General features: G+C 37.0%; 1 protein-coding gene across 1 annotated transcript; it reads right to left on the bottom strand.

The window, feature by feature from the left end:
* Window positions 1–3,254: 3,254 nt before the first annotated feature.
* Window positions 3,255–11,983, bottom strand: LOC308419304 (NKG2-D type II integral membrane protein-like; the record flags this gene model as incomplete). The annotated part of the gene is made up of 8 exons (XM_080914985.1): window positions 11,892–11,983; window positions 10,778–10,885; window positions 7,663–7,701; window positions 6,951–7,043; window positions 6,549–6,584; window positions 5,351–5,502; window positions 4,498–4,601; window positions 3,255–3,372 (listed from the first exon to the last, which is right to left on the bottom strand). Exons 1-8 carry the CDS (start codon window positions 11,926–11,928, stop codon window positions 3,255–3,257), a joined length of 687 nt encoding a protein of 228 aa, XP_080771111.1. The 5' UTR covers window positions 11,929–11,983.
* Window positions 11,984–13,389: the final 1,406 nt, after the last annotated feature.

Raw genomic sequence — 13,389 nt, 5'->3', positions numbered from 1 at the left:
TTTAAGTATAAGTAATTACAAAAAGGAACGTTTTGGAACAAACACTTGCATGATCTAAGGTTAAATTGCTAGTATTACTGATTCTTGTTTTATTTTTTAGCATATATATATATATATATATATATATATATATATATATATATATATATATATATATATATATATATATTTGTGCATTGGTATTTGCCTCCATGTATGTCTCTGGGAGGATGTCAGATCCTCTAGAACAGGAGTTACAGACAATTGTGAGCTGCAATGTGGGTGCTGGAAATTGAATGTTTATCTTCGGGAAAAGCAGTCCGTACTTTTAGCTGCCAGATGCTAGTCTTAAGACAGCAGTATTGAGATTTAGGAGAGAGTTCATGAAGCAAGTCATTCATCTAGTGTCTTGCCTTCTCTGCATATATTTCTGTGTCACGCTTTTTAGACATTCCACATATCCATTGCAATGTCTTCTACAGCCATGTTGATTGCCACCCTTTCTGCATCAGCCCTTTAAGGTATCAATCCTTGCTTTACAGGTAGGTCCCTGTTTAAAATGTATCTGACCATCTCCATCTGATTGTCAAAGATTTCCTTCTGGGGTCTGTGGGTTAAGTGGGTGAAGCCTGTGGGTGGATAAGCTCTCTCACCTATCTCTGTGAGAGCTGCCTAGTTTCACAGAGATCTTGGGTGTGAATCAATTTCCTGTTTGTCAACTGAGGCCTTCTACTACATACCACAGCTGAGTCCAAAGCTCAGATAAGTTTCCTGCCTCATGTCTAGATGCAGATGTCTTTAACTGCTGTCAGAGTAAGTACGGACAGCCTGGGATTCTGTGTATTTTCCTAAGAGCACCTTAGTTCTTTTTGCATGTTTAAAAGTTAGAATAAAATGTCTGGGACACAGGGATGCCCTGTAATTGTTCTTGTTAGTGTAGGGCTAACTTTCTTTAATTATTCAATGAATCACATTACTACCCCTCACCCAGGTAGATCTCCTGGATACTGGAACAATGACTTTAGCTAACTAATAGACTCTCTTATTGTCACCATTCTATAATGTCTGCTTTACTCTTTAGGCTATGTGTCAGAAATCTTAAAAACAAACAAGAAAGCAAACAACAAACAAATAAACCAAAAAACCAAACTTTTGAGTGGAATTCTTTAAAAACAAAACAAACAGACTAAACAACAACAAAACACTTGAAGTGCTGTTGGGTGTCTCTCTGGCCCAAATGGATGTACACAAGACTTGTAAAATAAAATGTTGTGGGTAGAGTGTATTTACCTTGGACTTTTTCAGATTTGCTTTCCTGCAAATAGCACTAGAAGGACATTGGGCTGTAAGCTTTAAAGGAAGCCCTTTCATGGCTGCAGATGCTTCATGGAGGTTTCACCCCAACCCCTATATCATTAAAGGTAAGATTGCAAGGATTCTTGTTGTTACTTTCTAAAGTGTGGGTCTATTTTTTTCCTGTTATAAAGTGAATTTATTAAATTGATTGAAGCATACTGTAGGTCAAATAATATTTCTGAAGATAACAATTATGGACTTTAAAGCTTGACATAAAATTAGTAGCTTCAAAAGTGTTAGTTGTATTCCCCAGCTAGAGCATGATAAAATAATTATACTATGTAGAAATATAGAACTCTAGGACTAGCTGGAAATTAAGAAATTATTTAGTCCAGCGTCCTCATTCTGTGAGAAAACTAGACTGAAGATTAAACAATTTTCCCAAGTTTACATACCTAATAGTAATAAAGCTTCAAACCAACTTCCCCTAAACTAAAAGTCTATTGATGGCATATCAACTGGCTCTCTATCAACTAAGTCTATCCAGGCATTTCTCTAATGCTCCACACTGTGGTGACATGGAAGTATAAAACACTACAGGAAATTGCTGTGAGGCCAGAAAGGGGCTTTGTTAGCCAATAGCCCTCTGTGGAGAGGGGAAGTCAGTGACCAGTGGACCAAAGGCTTTCCTGAAGGTGTCTTCACTGAAACACATGGTGACAGAGTCATTCTTAAACCCCACCCACTGACTATGTGCTCCCACAAAGCCCTTTATGCACCAAGGCTTCAGTTCTACAAAAACCTCTTCCAGCCAAACACCAAAACAAAACAAAACAAACTCTTATTTTCTATCTGGGAAGTTCTTTATCCAGCCTTAGATGGCTGGCAGAATCCACCAAGACAGTCACCCACTTCAAATGCACAGGTCATTAGTTTTCCCAAAGACTTCCTGAGCCAAGCACTGCGTGTGGGAGACAGAGAACGGGAAATGAGAAGGAAATGGAACTGGGAGCCTTGTGTTGGTGTCACTGGGGACTTTTGGTCTTCTCAACATATCTTGAGTTCTTCCAGGAGTTTTACCATCAGTAGAAACAAACAAACACAACAGTCCCATAAATGCTAGCCACTAAGCTCATGGCTCAGCACCTCCCCTCCCCACACACTACCTCCAGCAGCTGCATCTCCTCCCCAGAGCCAGCAGCCCCTGTGCTGTGTACTGTCATTACTCCCTTCACCTGACCCCAGCACCCTCAGCACAGAGTTCCTGACCCTTCCTACCTGGTCCCCCCCACCCCCTATATATCACCCTAGTTTCTCATAGACCTTAATCACTACTGCAAACTACATTATTTACATGTTCAACTCACTTATCCCGTCTCCTCCAGAGGTGAATTTCATGATCCAGTGGCCTTCCCAGCACCCAGTACATGTCCAACACCCAGGAGGCGTTCAGTACTCAGTGAATGAATGATGTTGGATCAGTAATACACACTCATGCCTAAAAAAACTGTATGTGATTCATGATGACACCAACACATTATTGCCTGAGATGACAGATTCATCCTCAGTGGCTCCCCAGTCAGCCCTCTCAGGGCCTTCTTAGCTAGTAGGGGACCCCACCACTTACAAAAGGAGCCTGAGAGGGTCAATCTTGAAGTAGGCAAGCTCCGTTTGCTGGCTTCTTCCTCCCTGATATATACACTCAGCTACTTAAAAAAAATCAAGTTGGAGCATGTGACAAAGCCACTAGAAAATAAGTCTAACGTGTAGAAACACAGTGATTACCAGAGTCCACAAAACCAAGAAAAAGTTCCAGGGCATGAACACCTGCCAATGATTCCTGATCAGCTGAGTGAGTGCATATTACGACTTCCCTAAAATCGAAAATGAGACAACTTGAGATCGTCACGTTCCAAAAACTGTCCTGCTTGACTTTACTCAGCTAGCAGCCACTCCCTCTGAGATGACTGAATACATTTTTACACGGCCCTCTTCATGCAGATGTACGTGTTTAGATTGGAACAGTCTTCGGTGTAGGCCTTAAAGCTTGAGCCATAGACAGCGCAGGACCCGCTTGGTATTTTCACCAGTGTTAGCCTGGAGCAGAGAGAAAGCATTGTGATATCAGACTTGGTTAATGTGGGATAAAAACATGGAATCTTATTTATAGAATTTGAATGTGGCAACTTCAAATATATTTCAAGTCATTTTAGCACCCCATTTATTCCTCCTAACACTTGTGCAAAACACAGCCAATCCAGATGATAAAAGTAAAAATATCATTCTTAATGTACTCCTGCCAGAAATTAATCACCTCAGAATTCTAAAACCTCTACATATGTACCTGAGTAAAAGAGCTTCAAAATATTCATTTAATATGAAGTATTTACATTAAAATGGACGGAGAATTAAACTTCAAATTCAACTGTAGTAGTGTTTTGTGTAAAAATTAGCAATCTTCCATAGGTAAATAGATTACCATTGCCAGATACAACTGACTATAGATAACAGATAACCAAAACAAAGCCCACATTTGTATAGGAATGCACTTTTTATCTTGTCCTGATTCATAAATAATGCACTGTGAAAATTGTTTACACAATATTTACATTCCACTCAGTATAAAAATGACTTAATAGTAAGGTTTGGAGCCAGCCTCCCATGGATGATTGCATAAACAATTTTACATGATAAAACAACAAAAGTAATTGTGAAATTCTCAACACACATGCACGTGTGCATGAATAACTGTGCATACATATATATTTGTGTAAGTATACGGTATATATGTGTGCACAGTGGTGTGGTATATGTGTACACATGTGTGTTTGCATGTGAAAGTGTTATACTTTTGTCTTAATATTTGGAATTCCATGGTTAATTTAATAAATAAAAATCTCTCCTTCTTAGGAAAAAGTCAGAAATAGAAGACAAGAAAGTAATAATGGCACTTCAGTGTAAAATGTAAATCCTAAAAAGAGAAGGATAATAAATCCAATATTAGCCTTGTTTAAAAAAGCAAGAAACAGAATAGCATTGGTATAAAAACATGTTCATATTAGCTACTTTACCACTCTCTCTGCCTTTTAGATTTAGAACCTAAGAAGTTTTTTAACCTCATTAGAATATGGTAATGTGTCAGACTGTGAAAAAGAAGCTGACAAAAGAGTGATCAAAGGGACATTGAACAACCCCCTCGAGACCTGCTGGGCTGAGACTCACTGGTTGGGTGAGGGAGAGGATCCATCTTCCCACTGCCAGGAGCCATTTGGTGGGGTCTGGACTAGTCCCATCCAGTGATAGGACTTAACCAGCTTTAAGAAATCCTGTGAGAAACCACAAGAAAAGTACAGATGAAACCCATGTCTAGAACATTATAAACACAACACCAACTTCCCATGTAAGCAAGGAGACATTATCTCATGGCCTCTGTACATCTTATTGAACTTTAGGCACTTGAGTATCTTTGCACTTTTAATTTTTCTCTCTTTGGAGGTGGTAAGCAGTTGTATGGTTTGTGTGTGTGTGTGTGTGTGTGTGTGTGTGTGTGCACAATTGGTCATCCTGCACACAGAAGCTAGGGTAAAACATTACACTCTTTGTGTGTGTGTGTGTGTGTGTGTGTGTGTGTGTATGTGTGTGTGTGTGTGTGTGTGTGTGTGCGGTGTGTACAGTTGCTCATCCTGCACACAGAAGCTAGGATGAGGGTAAAACATTATCCCCTTCTTATTGTCTTGAAAGATGGTTTCTCCCTGAAGCCAAGTTTTCACCTTTTCAGCTAAGATGTCTGTCTGGTCAGAAGCTTTTGGGATCTACCTGTCTCTGACCCAGAGCTGGGGATACCAACATGTACATCAGTGCTTAATGGGAGTTGTGGAGTTTATGTTCAGACCCTCAAGTTTGAAGAACCAATGCTTTAACTCACGGCTCCATCTCCTCAGCTCCTACTTCCTTAACCTTTATCGCCAATGTCTAGAACGGGTGTTGCTACACCTTCTTGCCTGCTGTATATTCCAGGTTTACACTGCAGTGACCTTCTTCAAGTATTAGAATTAAGTGGAATGAAATACTCAACCTGCTCTTCTTTACTGTATATCTTCAGAAGGCTGGAATTTTGAGACAAACAGGAAGCTTGGCTCTGGTTCCAGGTTTTGTTCTCATTAAAAAATTGGTAACAGTTGTTTCTGTGACATATCCAGTTGTTAGGGCATGGGCCACAGTAATCCCCTAGAAAGAGATTAGATTGATCCTGTGCACACTAGACTACTGAAGCAGAGCTCATCTAGGCAAGTTAAGTACCTTTCCTGTCCCAACTCTAAAGGTCTAAATAATTGAATCACTATATATGATGGAAGGTCCCCATATTAAAGCTTTCTTCTTCCTTATCTTCCTCCCTTCCTCTCTCTTTCCCTCCCTCCCCCTTTCTCTCCTTCCCTCCCTTCTTTCCTCTGTTCCTCCCTTCTCCCCTCCCTCCCTCCTCCCCTCCCTTTCTCTGTCCCATCTTTCTCCCCTCTCTCCCTCCTCTCCTCCCTCCTTTCTCTCCATCCTCACCTCTCCCCTCCCTCCCTCCCACCCTTGCTCTCTCCCTTCCACTCTTTCTCTCCCTTCCCTTTTTCTTTCTTTCTTTCTTTCTTTCTTTCTTCCTTTCTCCCTCCCTCCCTTCCTCCCCCCCTCTCTCCCTTCTTTCCTCCCTTCCTCCCCCCCTCTCTCCCTTCTTTCCTTCCTTCCTCCCTCTCTCTCTTTCTCTCTTTCTTCCCCTTTCCTACCTTTCTTTTCTTTCTTTCCTTCTTTCGTTCTATCATTTTTATTGAAATCAGATTATTTTTTTATTATAGTCTGATTTATAGTTTCTCTTCCACTTACTTCTTCTGGTTTCTGCCCAACTTCCCTTCCCTCCAGATTCACTTCCCTTCTGTTTCTCATTACAAACCAACAGTTTTCTAAGAGATAATGACCAAATATGACAAAATAAAGTATAATAAGATGAAGTGAAAACTATCCTTTATTTATTTACTGTTTCCAGACAGGAACTCATGTAACCCATTCTGGCTTTGAGCTCTCTACATGGCCAGTCTGGACTGTGAATGACTGATCCTCCTACTTTAGTGTGTTAAGTGCTGTAAGGAACTCACAGCCTTCACAGTTAAACAGAATAAACTTTAAAGTGAACTATACACAAAATCCAACCTCTCTTTTGAATGCCTTTGAATATATATCCTGATATACATAGCCATTTGCAATTTGTGTTTAATGTTACAAAAAGGTTTACTTACCTCTTGAGGAAACTGGAGCTTCCTTGTTGGCGAATACTATCAAAATAATTATAATTGTTAAAAGTTAGTAATGTCTACTGTGAACAAATGTAACTTGCGTGTTTGTAGAACATCATAGTTGTGGTTTAAAACACTTTCACTCTTACTACTCCGTGTGTATTTGCCCACATACATGTACATGCAGACATGTGTATGAGGGTACCCATGTGCCAGGGAATGAATATGGAGGTCCGAGAACAACTTTGTGGAGTTAGTTCTTCTCCTTTTCTGCGGTTTCTGAGGATGGAATTCAGGTTGTATCTGTACCTGGCTGAGCCATCTCTCTGGTTGCCAGCGTGCTTCCCAATTTAATTAAAGTAACACATTATACTGGATTGATTAACTATCTGTCTTATCACTTACAAGTTATAGAAACGGCAAACCACATCAGTGTCATAACCATGAATCGAATTGTCATGGCTGCAGCAAGGACTCGAACAACAAACAGTGGAGATACTGTCAAAGAAAAACAGAAGAGGTCAGAGCAAAGAGAAAGCTAATGGACCAAGGTGGTTTTCTGCTTAGTATAAATGTGCATCTTTATGAGATGGTAGAGAAAATGTTTTTACTTTTTTTAGACCAAGCAGCACATGACTCTACAAGTCACTAAAATGTGACATCCATTTCAATTCATGATGCTTTGCAAGTTTTCTAAACCTTTTCCTCTTGTTACACAAAGCTTCAATATGTAGCTTCAAGCTGTACACAAATTTGCAGTCCCCCATCATCAGAGCTTGACTTGTGGAATGACAGATTATACCACTATTTTCTGCTCCCTGTATAAATCTCACTTCTCAATTTTATTTTCTATGTAGATTCAAGAGCTTTTATGTATGAATACTTTTACAATCAATGTTGTAAGAACATGCATTATAAATAGTAAAATACTCTATATCTTTTTGTTAGGGCAACATTTTAGGATTATGCTATATTTTGAAATATAATGAAATCAAATTGCATACATTCTTGTATTCACTTTCATTGATAGCTTTACAAACTCTATTAATACATTTTTAATGTTCCCAGTAGACAGATAAATTTTGGTATTAGAAATAATAATAGGCTTCATACTCACTTTTGAGTTCTTCTATAGGGGATCGTTCTCTTATGATACCTAGTGTGTAGAGAGCACAGACAGGTGTCATGTTCTCTAGTGACCTAAACTTTTAGTACATAAAGGTTACACTAATTTAATAGTATCACAAGTAAATAAAATCTCCTGGTTCATTGCATCTTCCTCAAGAATTATTATTATTTAAATCATTTTATCTATAACCTTAGTATGCCATATTTTTCTGTTTTAATAATTTTATTTTCAAAAATAATAATAATTTAATTTTCCTTCAGGATAAGGTTAGGTATTTTTATTTACATTTAAATAATATCTTTTCTCTTTTTTATTGGATATTTTCTTTACTTACATTTCAAATGTTATCTCCTTTCGCTGTTTCTCTCTGGAATACCCCTTTCCCATTCCCACTCCACCTGCCTCTGTGAGAGTGTTTCCCACCCACCTACTCCCTCTCATCTCCCTGCCCTCCATTCTCCTACAGTGGGGTATTGAGCCTTCACAGGGCCAAAGGCCTCTCCTCGTTTGATGCCTGATATGTTCATACATTGCTACATATGTTGCTGCAACCAAGGGTCCCTCTGTATATACTCTTTGGTTGGTGGTTTAGTCTCTGGGAGCTCTGGGGGATCTGGTTGGTTGATTTTGTTGTTCTTCTTGTGAGGTTACTCCTTCAGTCCTTTCTTTAATTCCTCCATTGGGAACCCCAATTCTCAGTCCAATGGTTGGTTAAGAGCATCGGACTCTTAGGCTCTGGCAGAGCCTCTCAGGTGACACCTCTATCAGGCACCTATCAGCATGCACTTTTGGCATCCACAATATTGTCTGGGTTTGGTATCTGTATAAGCGGTAGATTCTGGCAGTCTCTGGATAGCCTTTCCTTCAGTCTCTGCTCCAAACTTTATCTCTCTGTTTCCTCCTGTGAATATTTTGTTCCCCCTTTTACGAAGAATGGAAGCATCCACTCTTTGACTTTTCTTGTTTTTACCAAGTTACTGGCTTGTTCTATACCTCTCAGTAGGTAATTCTGACTCCACACTTGTCGTATATTTTGCATACATATGTTCCAAATATTCTTTCTGTTTTATTCATGATACCTTCAGAGGGATGAAATGCATTATTTTTCCCAGGTTGATTTTGTCAAGCGTCATCTCATGGCTCATCCTTTAGATATGAATAACAAATTTATAATAATGTCACATATTTATTTTTATTGGTCCATTTAATTTAGTGTGTGTGATACTTAGAAGGAATGAAATTTACACTGAAATTTTATATCATAACTTAGATGGTAAAAGTGTGTCCTGTCACTGACACAAAGTGCTGTCATTAGCCTAATATGGCTCCATTCCGTATGCATTAGCATTTTTCATAATATGCTAATTAGCTTTCCCATTTACTACAGGTATGACTTTCCTACCTTCGTAAGATGCTTGAATATTCAATGGTGTCTACATTATTACCATGTTTCATTTTCAGAGTAGAATGGGTATTACAGCACTTTATTTGTACCTTAAGATTTTAAAATAAAGCTGTTGAAAGTTGCCTCATTAGTTAGGAATGGGTATGACTCTTTCAGAGGCCCGGAGTTCTATTTCTAGCTCACAATAACCAGAGATTCCAGCTACTTGAAATTTGGCACCCTCTTCTGGCCCCCTTGAACACCTGGACTTATATGCACACACACACACATACACAGCGAGAGTATGACATTCTAAACTATGGTGTATTGACATCGTGAAGAAATAACATTAACTGTGCACACACACAAATATTTGATTTGTAAAGTGCTGGATCTATCATTGAATAGTTTTATTTTTACAATATGCGTTTTATTGTTTGTTCATTAGCAGTTCTAAGTAAGTAATAAAGTAATTTCTACATTACTTTTAATATAAATGTTTATTTCACCCTTCAAAAAACTTTTGGTCATAAAATTTTTCTCTATTGTAGTTTGCTGAAAATTTTAGTTGTGAAATAAATTTATTTTAATTCATGTATTAAGTTTGAATCAAAATTATATTACTAGTTTTAATATTTATGAAGCATTTATTTGCAAGTTTCTGAATATTTTGATTTATATCATTTAGCTTTTAAACTCCGATGTGATAGATACTACATTTTTAACTATTCTTGGGTAATCGCTTAGCAACATGAACAAGTAACAGTGGCAATAATGTTTTGGATTTTAATTATTACATTGAAAATGCCTCCTAACCTTTAATACTATAATTAGAAATTTGTATATATTCTATGCGTTTATATATTAATAGATGTAATATATTTATATGTATATGTAATTTTTATTAGCATATTAAAGACACCATTTAGATTTATAAAATTTGAAGATTAAAGTTTCATAAAATAAAATTTTTAATTGAATTTTATTCAATCTCTTTTCAACATCATGTACACAACTACATAAGCATTCACCTTTGGTTATTACATATCACATGATTTAATTCTTAAAAATTACCCTTCTAACATAACTTTTGCCAATTTAACTTCTTAGTTTTAAACACAATTTATGAATGAATTTGTTGTCTTTCTTTTAAAGTTATTATTATTTCTTATTTCTTTGAAATGGTGCTTCATGTAACCAAGTTGATCTTAAATTCTTTACTGCTGAGGATAACCTTTACTTTTAAATTCTCCTGCCTCCACTTACCAAGTCTTGGGATGCTAGACATGAGAGAACACACTAGGCTTTCTCTTTTGTATAAATTGTTGCAAATTTTTATATTGATAATTCTCTGGCTTGAAATGGGTTGAGTAAAGATTGTCTTCACTACATTCTGAAAGGTCCCTTAAAAATCCTACAATTTATTGCTTCTATAATGTTTAGGAAGTTAGTTGGGTGATTTTTAAAATTTATTTTCTATAGTCTACCATAAAATATTCCTTAAGGGCAGGTTCCCAAAATTCTTGGTTCAATTGTTCTTATGACAAATTGTCTCATCGCCTGTAACTTGATTATATGTTCTAATGCTATTTAAGAGAAAATACAATACACCTTACTTCCCCGGGGAGGTAAAAAGAACAATGATTGTCACTGACAATGCCAAGGTTTCCACATTCACCTCAGTTCATTATGAAGAGACGAACACACACCAAGACCTACCATTTTCTCTAGGCTGTCTGGTAGTCACTGCAGATCTCTGTTTCTTCTGCCCTTGAGAGGTATCCCACGTTGCTGGCTTGAGGTTGTAATTAGGGCATTTGCTCATTTCTGGAGAAAACAATTCAAGTTAATAAAAATCCATAGTCTTTCTGCCACTTAAAGAATAGTTCTCTGCCTTTGACCTTGTCTATGGATATACTTCCCATGAACATCCTTTAAGAGGCAGCCCACGTTTCTTTTGCTTTTAATTACCTGATGGTTACACTTCCTTAACAGACACAACCATGCTCGTTCCTTGGAGAATTAGAGTTAGCAGAATAGTATGGACTTTTGAAGCAGACCAGTTCATACTGTAAAATGAATCTAACATCAAACCAAACTGTATGTAATGGAAAGAAATAGTAGGAAGAAGGTGAATGTATAATTACACCCACGATAAAATATTGATAATCAGAAGTAACTTAAAATCTGTACTCAGATCTCTACAGTACAGAAAAGGCATCAACAAAATATCCCATGGACATGATAACAATTAAATTAAGTATGAAGTGTGTGAAAAATGCCAACTGTGTACAAACAATAAATATCAATGTGCCAATTTCCTTGAGAATTGGGGACATAAAGACATGAATAGTAGATTCCTAAGTCTTAGAATAAATATGACAGTCTTGTCTTTGAACAAAGCAAGTTGGAAAAAACCTTATTGTTCTTTTCTTAAAATTCCCATCATCTGTCTGATTTATTTTTCTATTGGTATAAGAAGTGAAAATGCAGAGACTATGAGCTGACCCAATTAAAAAAGGAAAGCTGGAAGTGTTTGATTAAAACTTAGCTTTTCTGATCCCATGTCCTCATGCCCTTTCCTTCTTTCAATCCATCCTATGTTATAAATGATTTCACAGTGGAGTAGGTAGATGATGAAGGAAAAGGATAAACTCTTTTCACAATCTCAAACACTAAATTTTAGATGCAATCTAAGCACAACAGGAAATGGACATAATGAGAATAACAGTAAGTGATTTTTCATGACTTACATGACCTGTACAGATGCTGTGAATGTTCCCATTACAGAGTGGTAGTTACCATTACACACAGCCACATGGACACAACATACCTGGGTGATGATTCTTTCTGTCACGAATCGATGCCATCGTATGATAATTATGAGAGAATTTTTTCAGAAATGTATCCAGATTCTATCTTTCCTCACTAATTAACATTTTTAGTACAGTGTGTCTGCAGCCCTTGCTATATAGAACTTACTGTAGAGAGCAGCTAGCCTCAGATTTGCAGAGATAGCCTGTCTGTGCTTCCTGGGTGATGAGATTAAAGATATGTGACACCACATCTGGCTCTAGCCTAATCTTTTTAATGCACACAAGACTCTTAAATAGATAAGGTAAATTATAATGAGATTTTTCTGCTATCTCACTGGTGAGATGAAATATGTATATTAAACAAGTATTTAGAAAAATTTCCTTAAATACGAAATAATGGAAATAACAGCTCATCCAAGATAAGGGAAGATTAATTAACATTTTCATAATAAAATAAAGAAGCAATGCTTCAAAATATCAAAAAAATCAACTAAGCATTTAATTTATTTACATTGAGGTAATTATTAAAATGTTTTGACTTCTTGACATAGAACTTCAGCACAAAAAATTTGTTTGTAGTTTTTATTGGGTGATGAATGTTTTTTGTATGATAAATACATGCAAGACAGGGAAGTTACTATTGTGCATTTTCTCATCTTTTTGTAAAATTACTGTCCATCACCATCTATAAAATGTTACCATTTTTATCATGTCTCATTGTTACATTGAAGGATATAACATTAACATTCAAATAATTTTATATATATATTGTAACATTTCCAATGTTTAACACTGTTCCCAAAGAGTAGCTGTTTTGTATAGAGAAGCTCAGGTCCTTACAATGGGCATTATTCATATGTGGTTATGATGCTCCAATGGAATGCATACAATGTGTCTCTTTGTGAATGTGAAGTTGTATTATCTCTGCAGCACAATGACCTTCCACCATATTATTTCATTTGGTGTTAATTCTCATTCAAACGTCAGCCTTCCAATCCCCCAAATATACTTTGCTTAAGAGGTAGAACTAATTCTCTCAGCAACATCACTTCTTACTCTTCAGTAGGACAGCCCTTATTATGGACACCGGAAGCAGTGATACAGAGCCCATTAAAACCTCAGACAAGCAAAGCACCATTTACCTTCAGTGTTTCTACTCAAACATGTAGGCTGGAATTACCTTTCATGTAAATAGTTATAGAACATTCCTAACTTCACAAATCACTCTTATTTTCTGGAAAACAGTTGTTAGAAACACATACATAAGAAAATACACACTCACAGACCCGAGCAGAGAAGGAAAGTCCTGTTTCTTGTCAATCAAAGCCTTCTACTCAATTAGAATATATGGCTTGTTCCCAGAACAGAATTGGATCTGAAAGTGCATATGCCCCAGTCACTTAATCTCTGAGACTGATGTGAGAGAGTTAGTTTTACTTTCCTGTGAGAAACACCACACAACCACAAAAGTGCTATATTTCCTGTCACAGCATTTGGCTTATTTGGTGAATGAGG

This window comes from Micromys minutus (assembly GCF_963924665.1).
Source record: "Micromys minutus genome assembly, chromosome: 3".
Lineage (NCBI taxonomy): Eukaryota > Metazoa > Chordata > Mammalia > Rodentia > Muridae > Micromys > Micromys minutus.
This window is presented reverse-complemented; position numbering and strand designations above follow the sequence as displayed.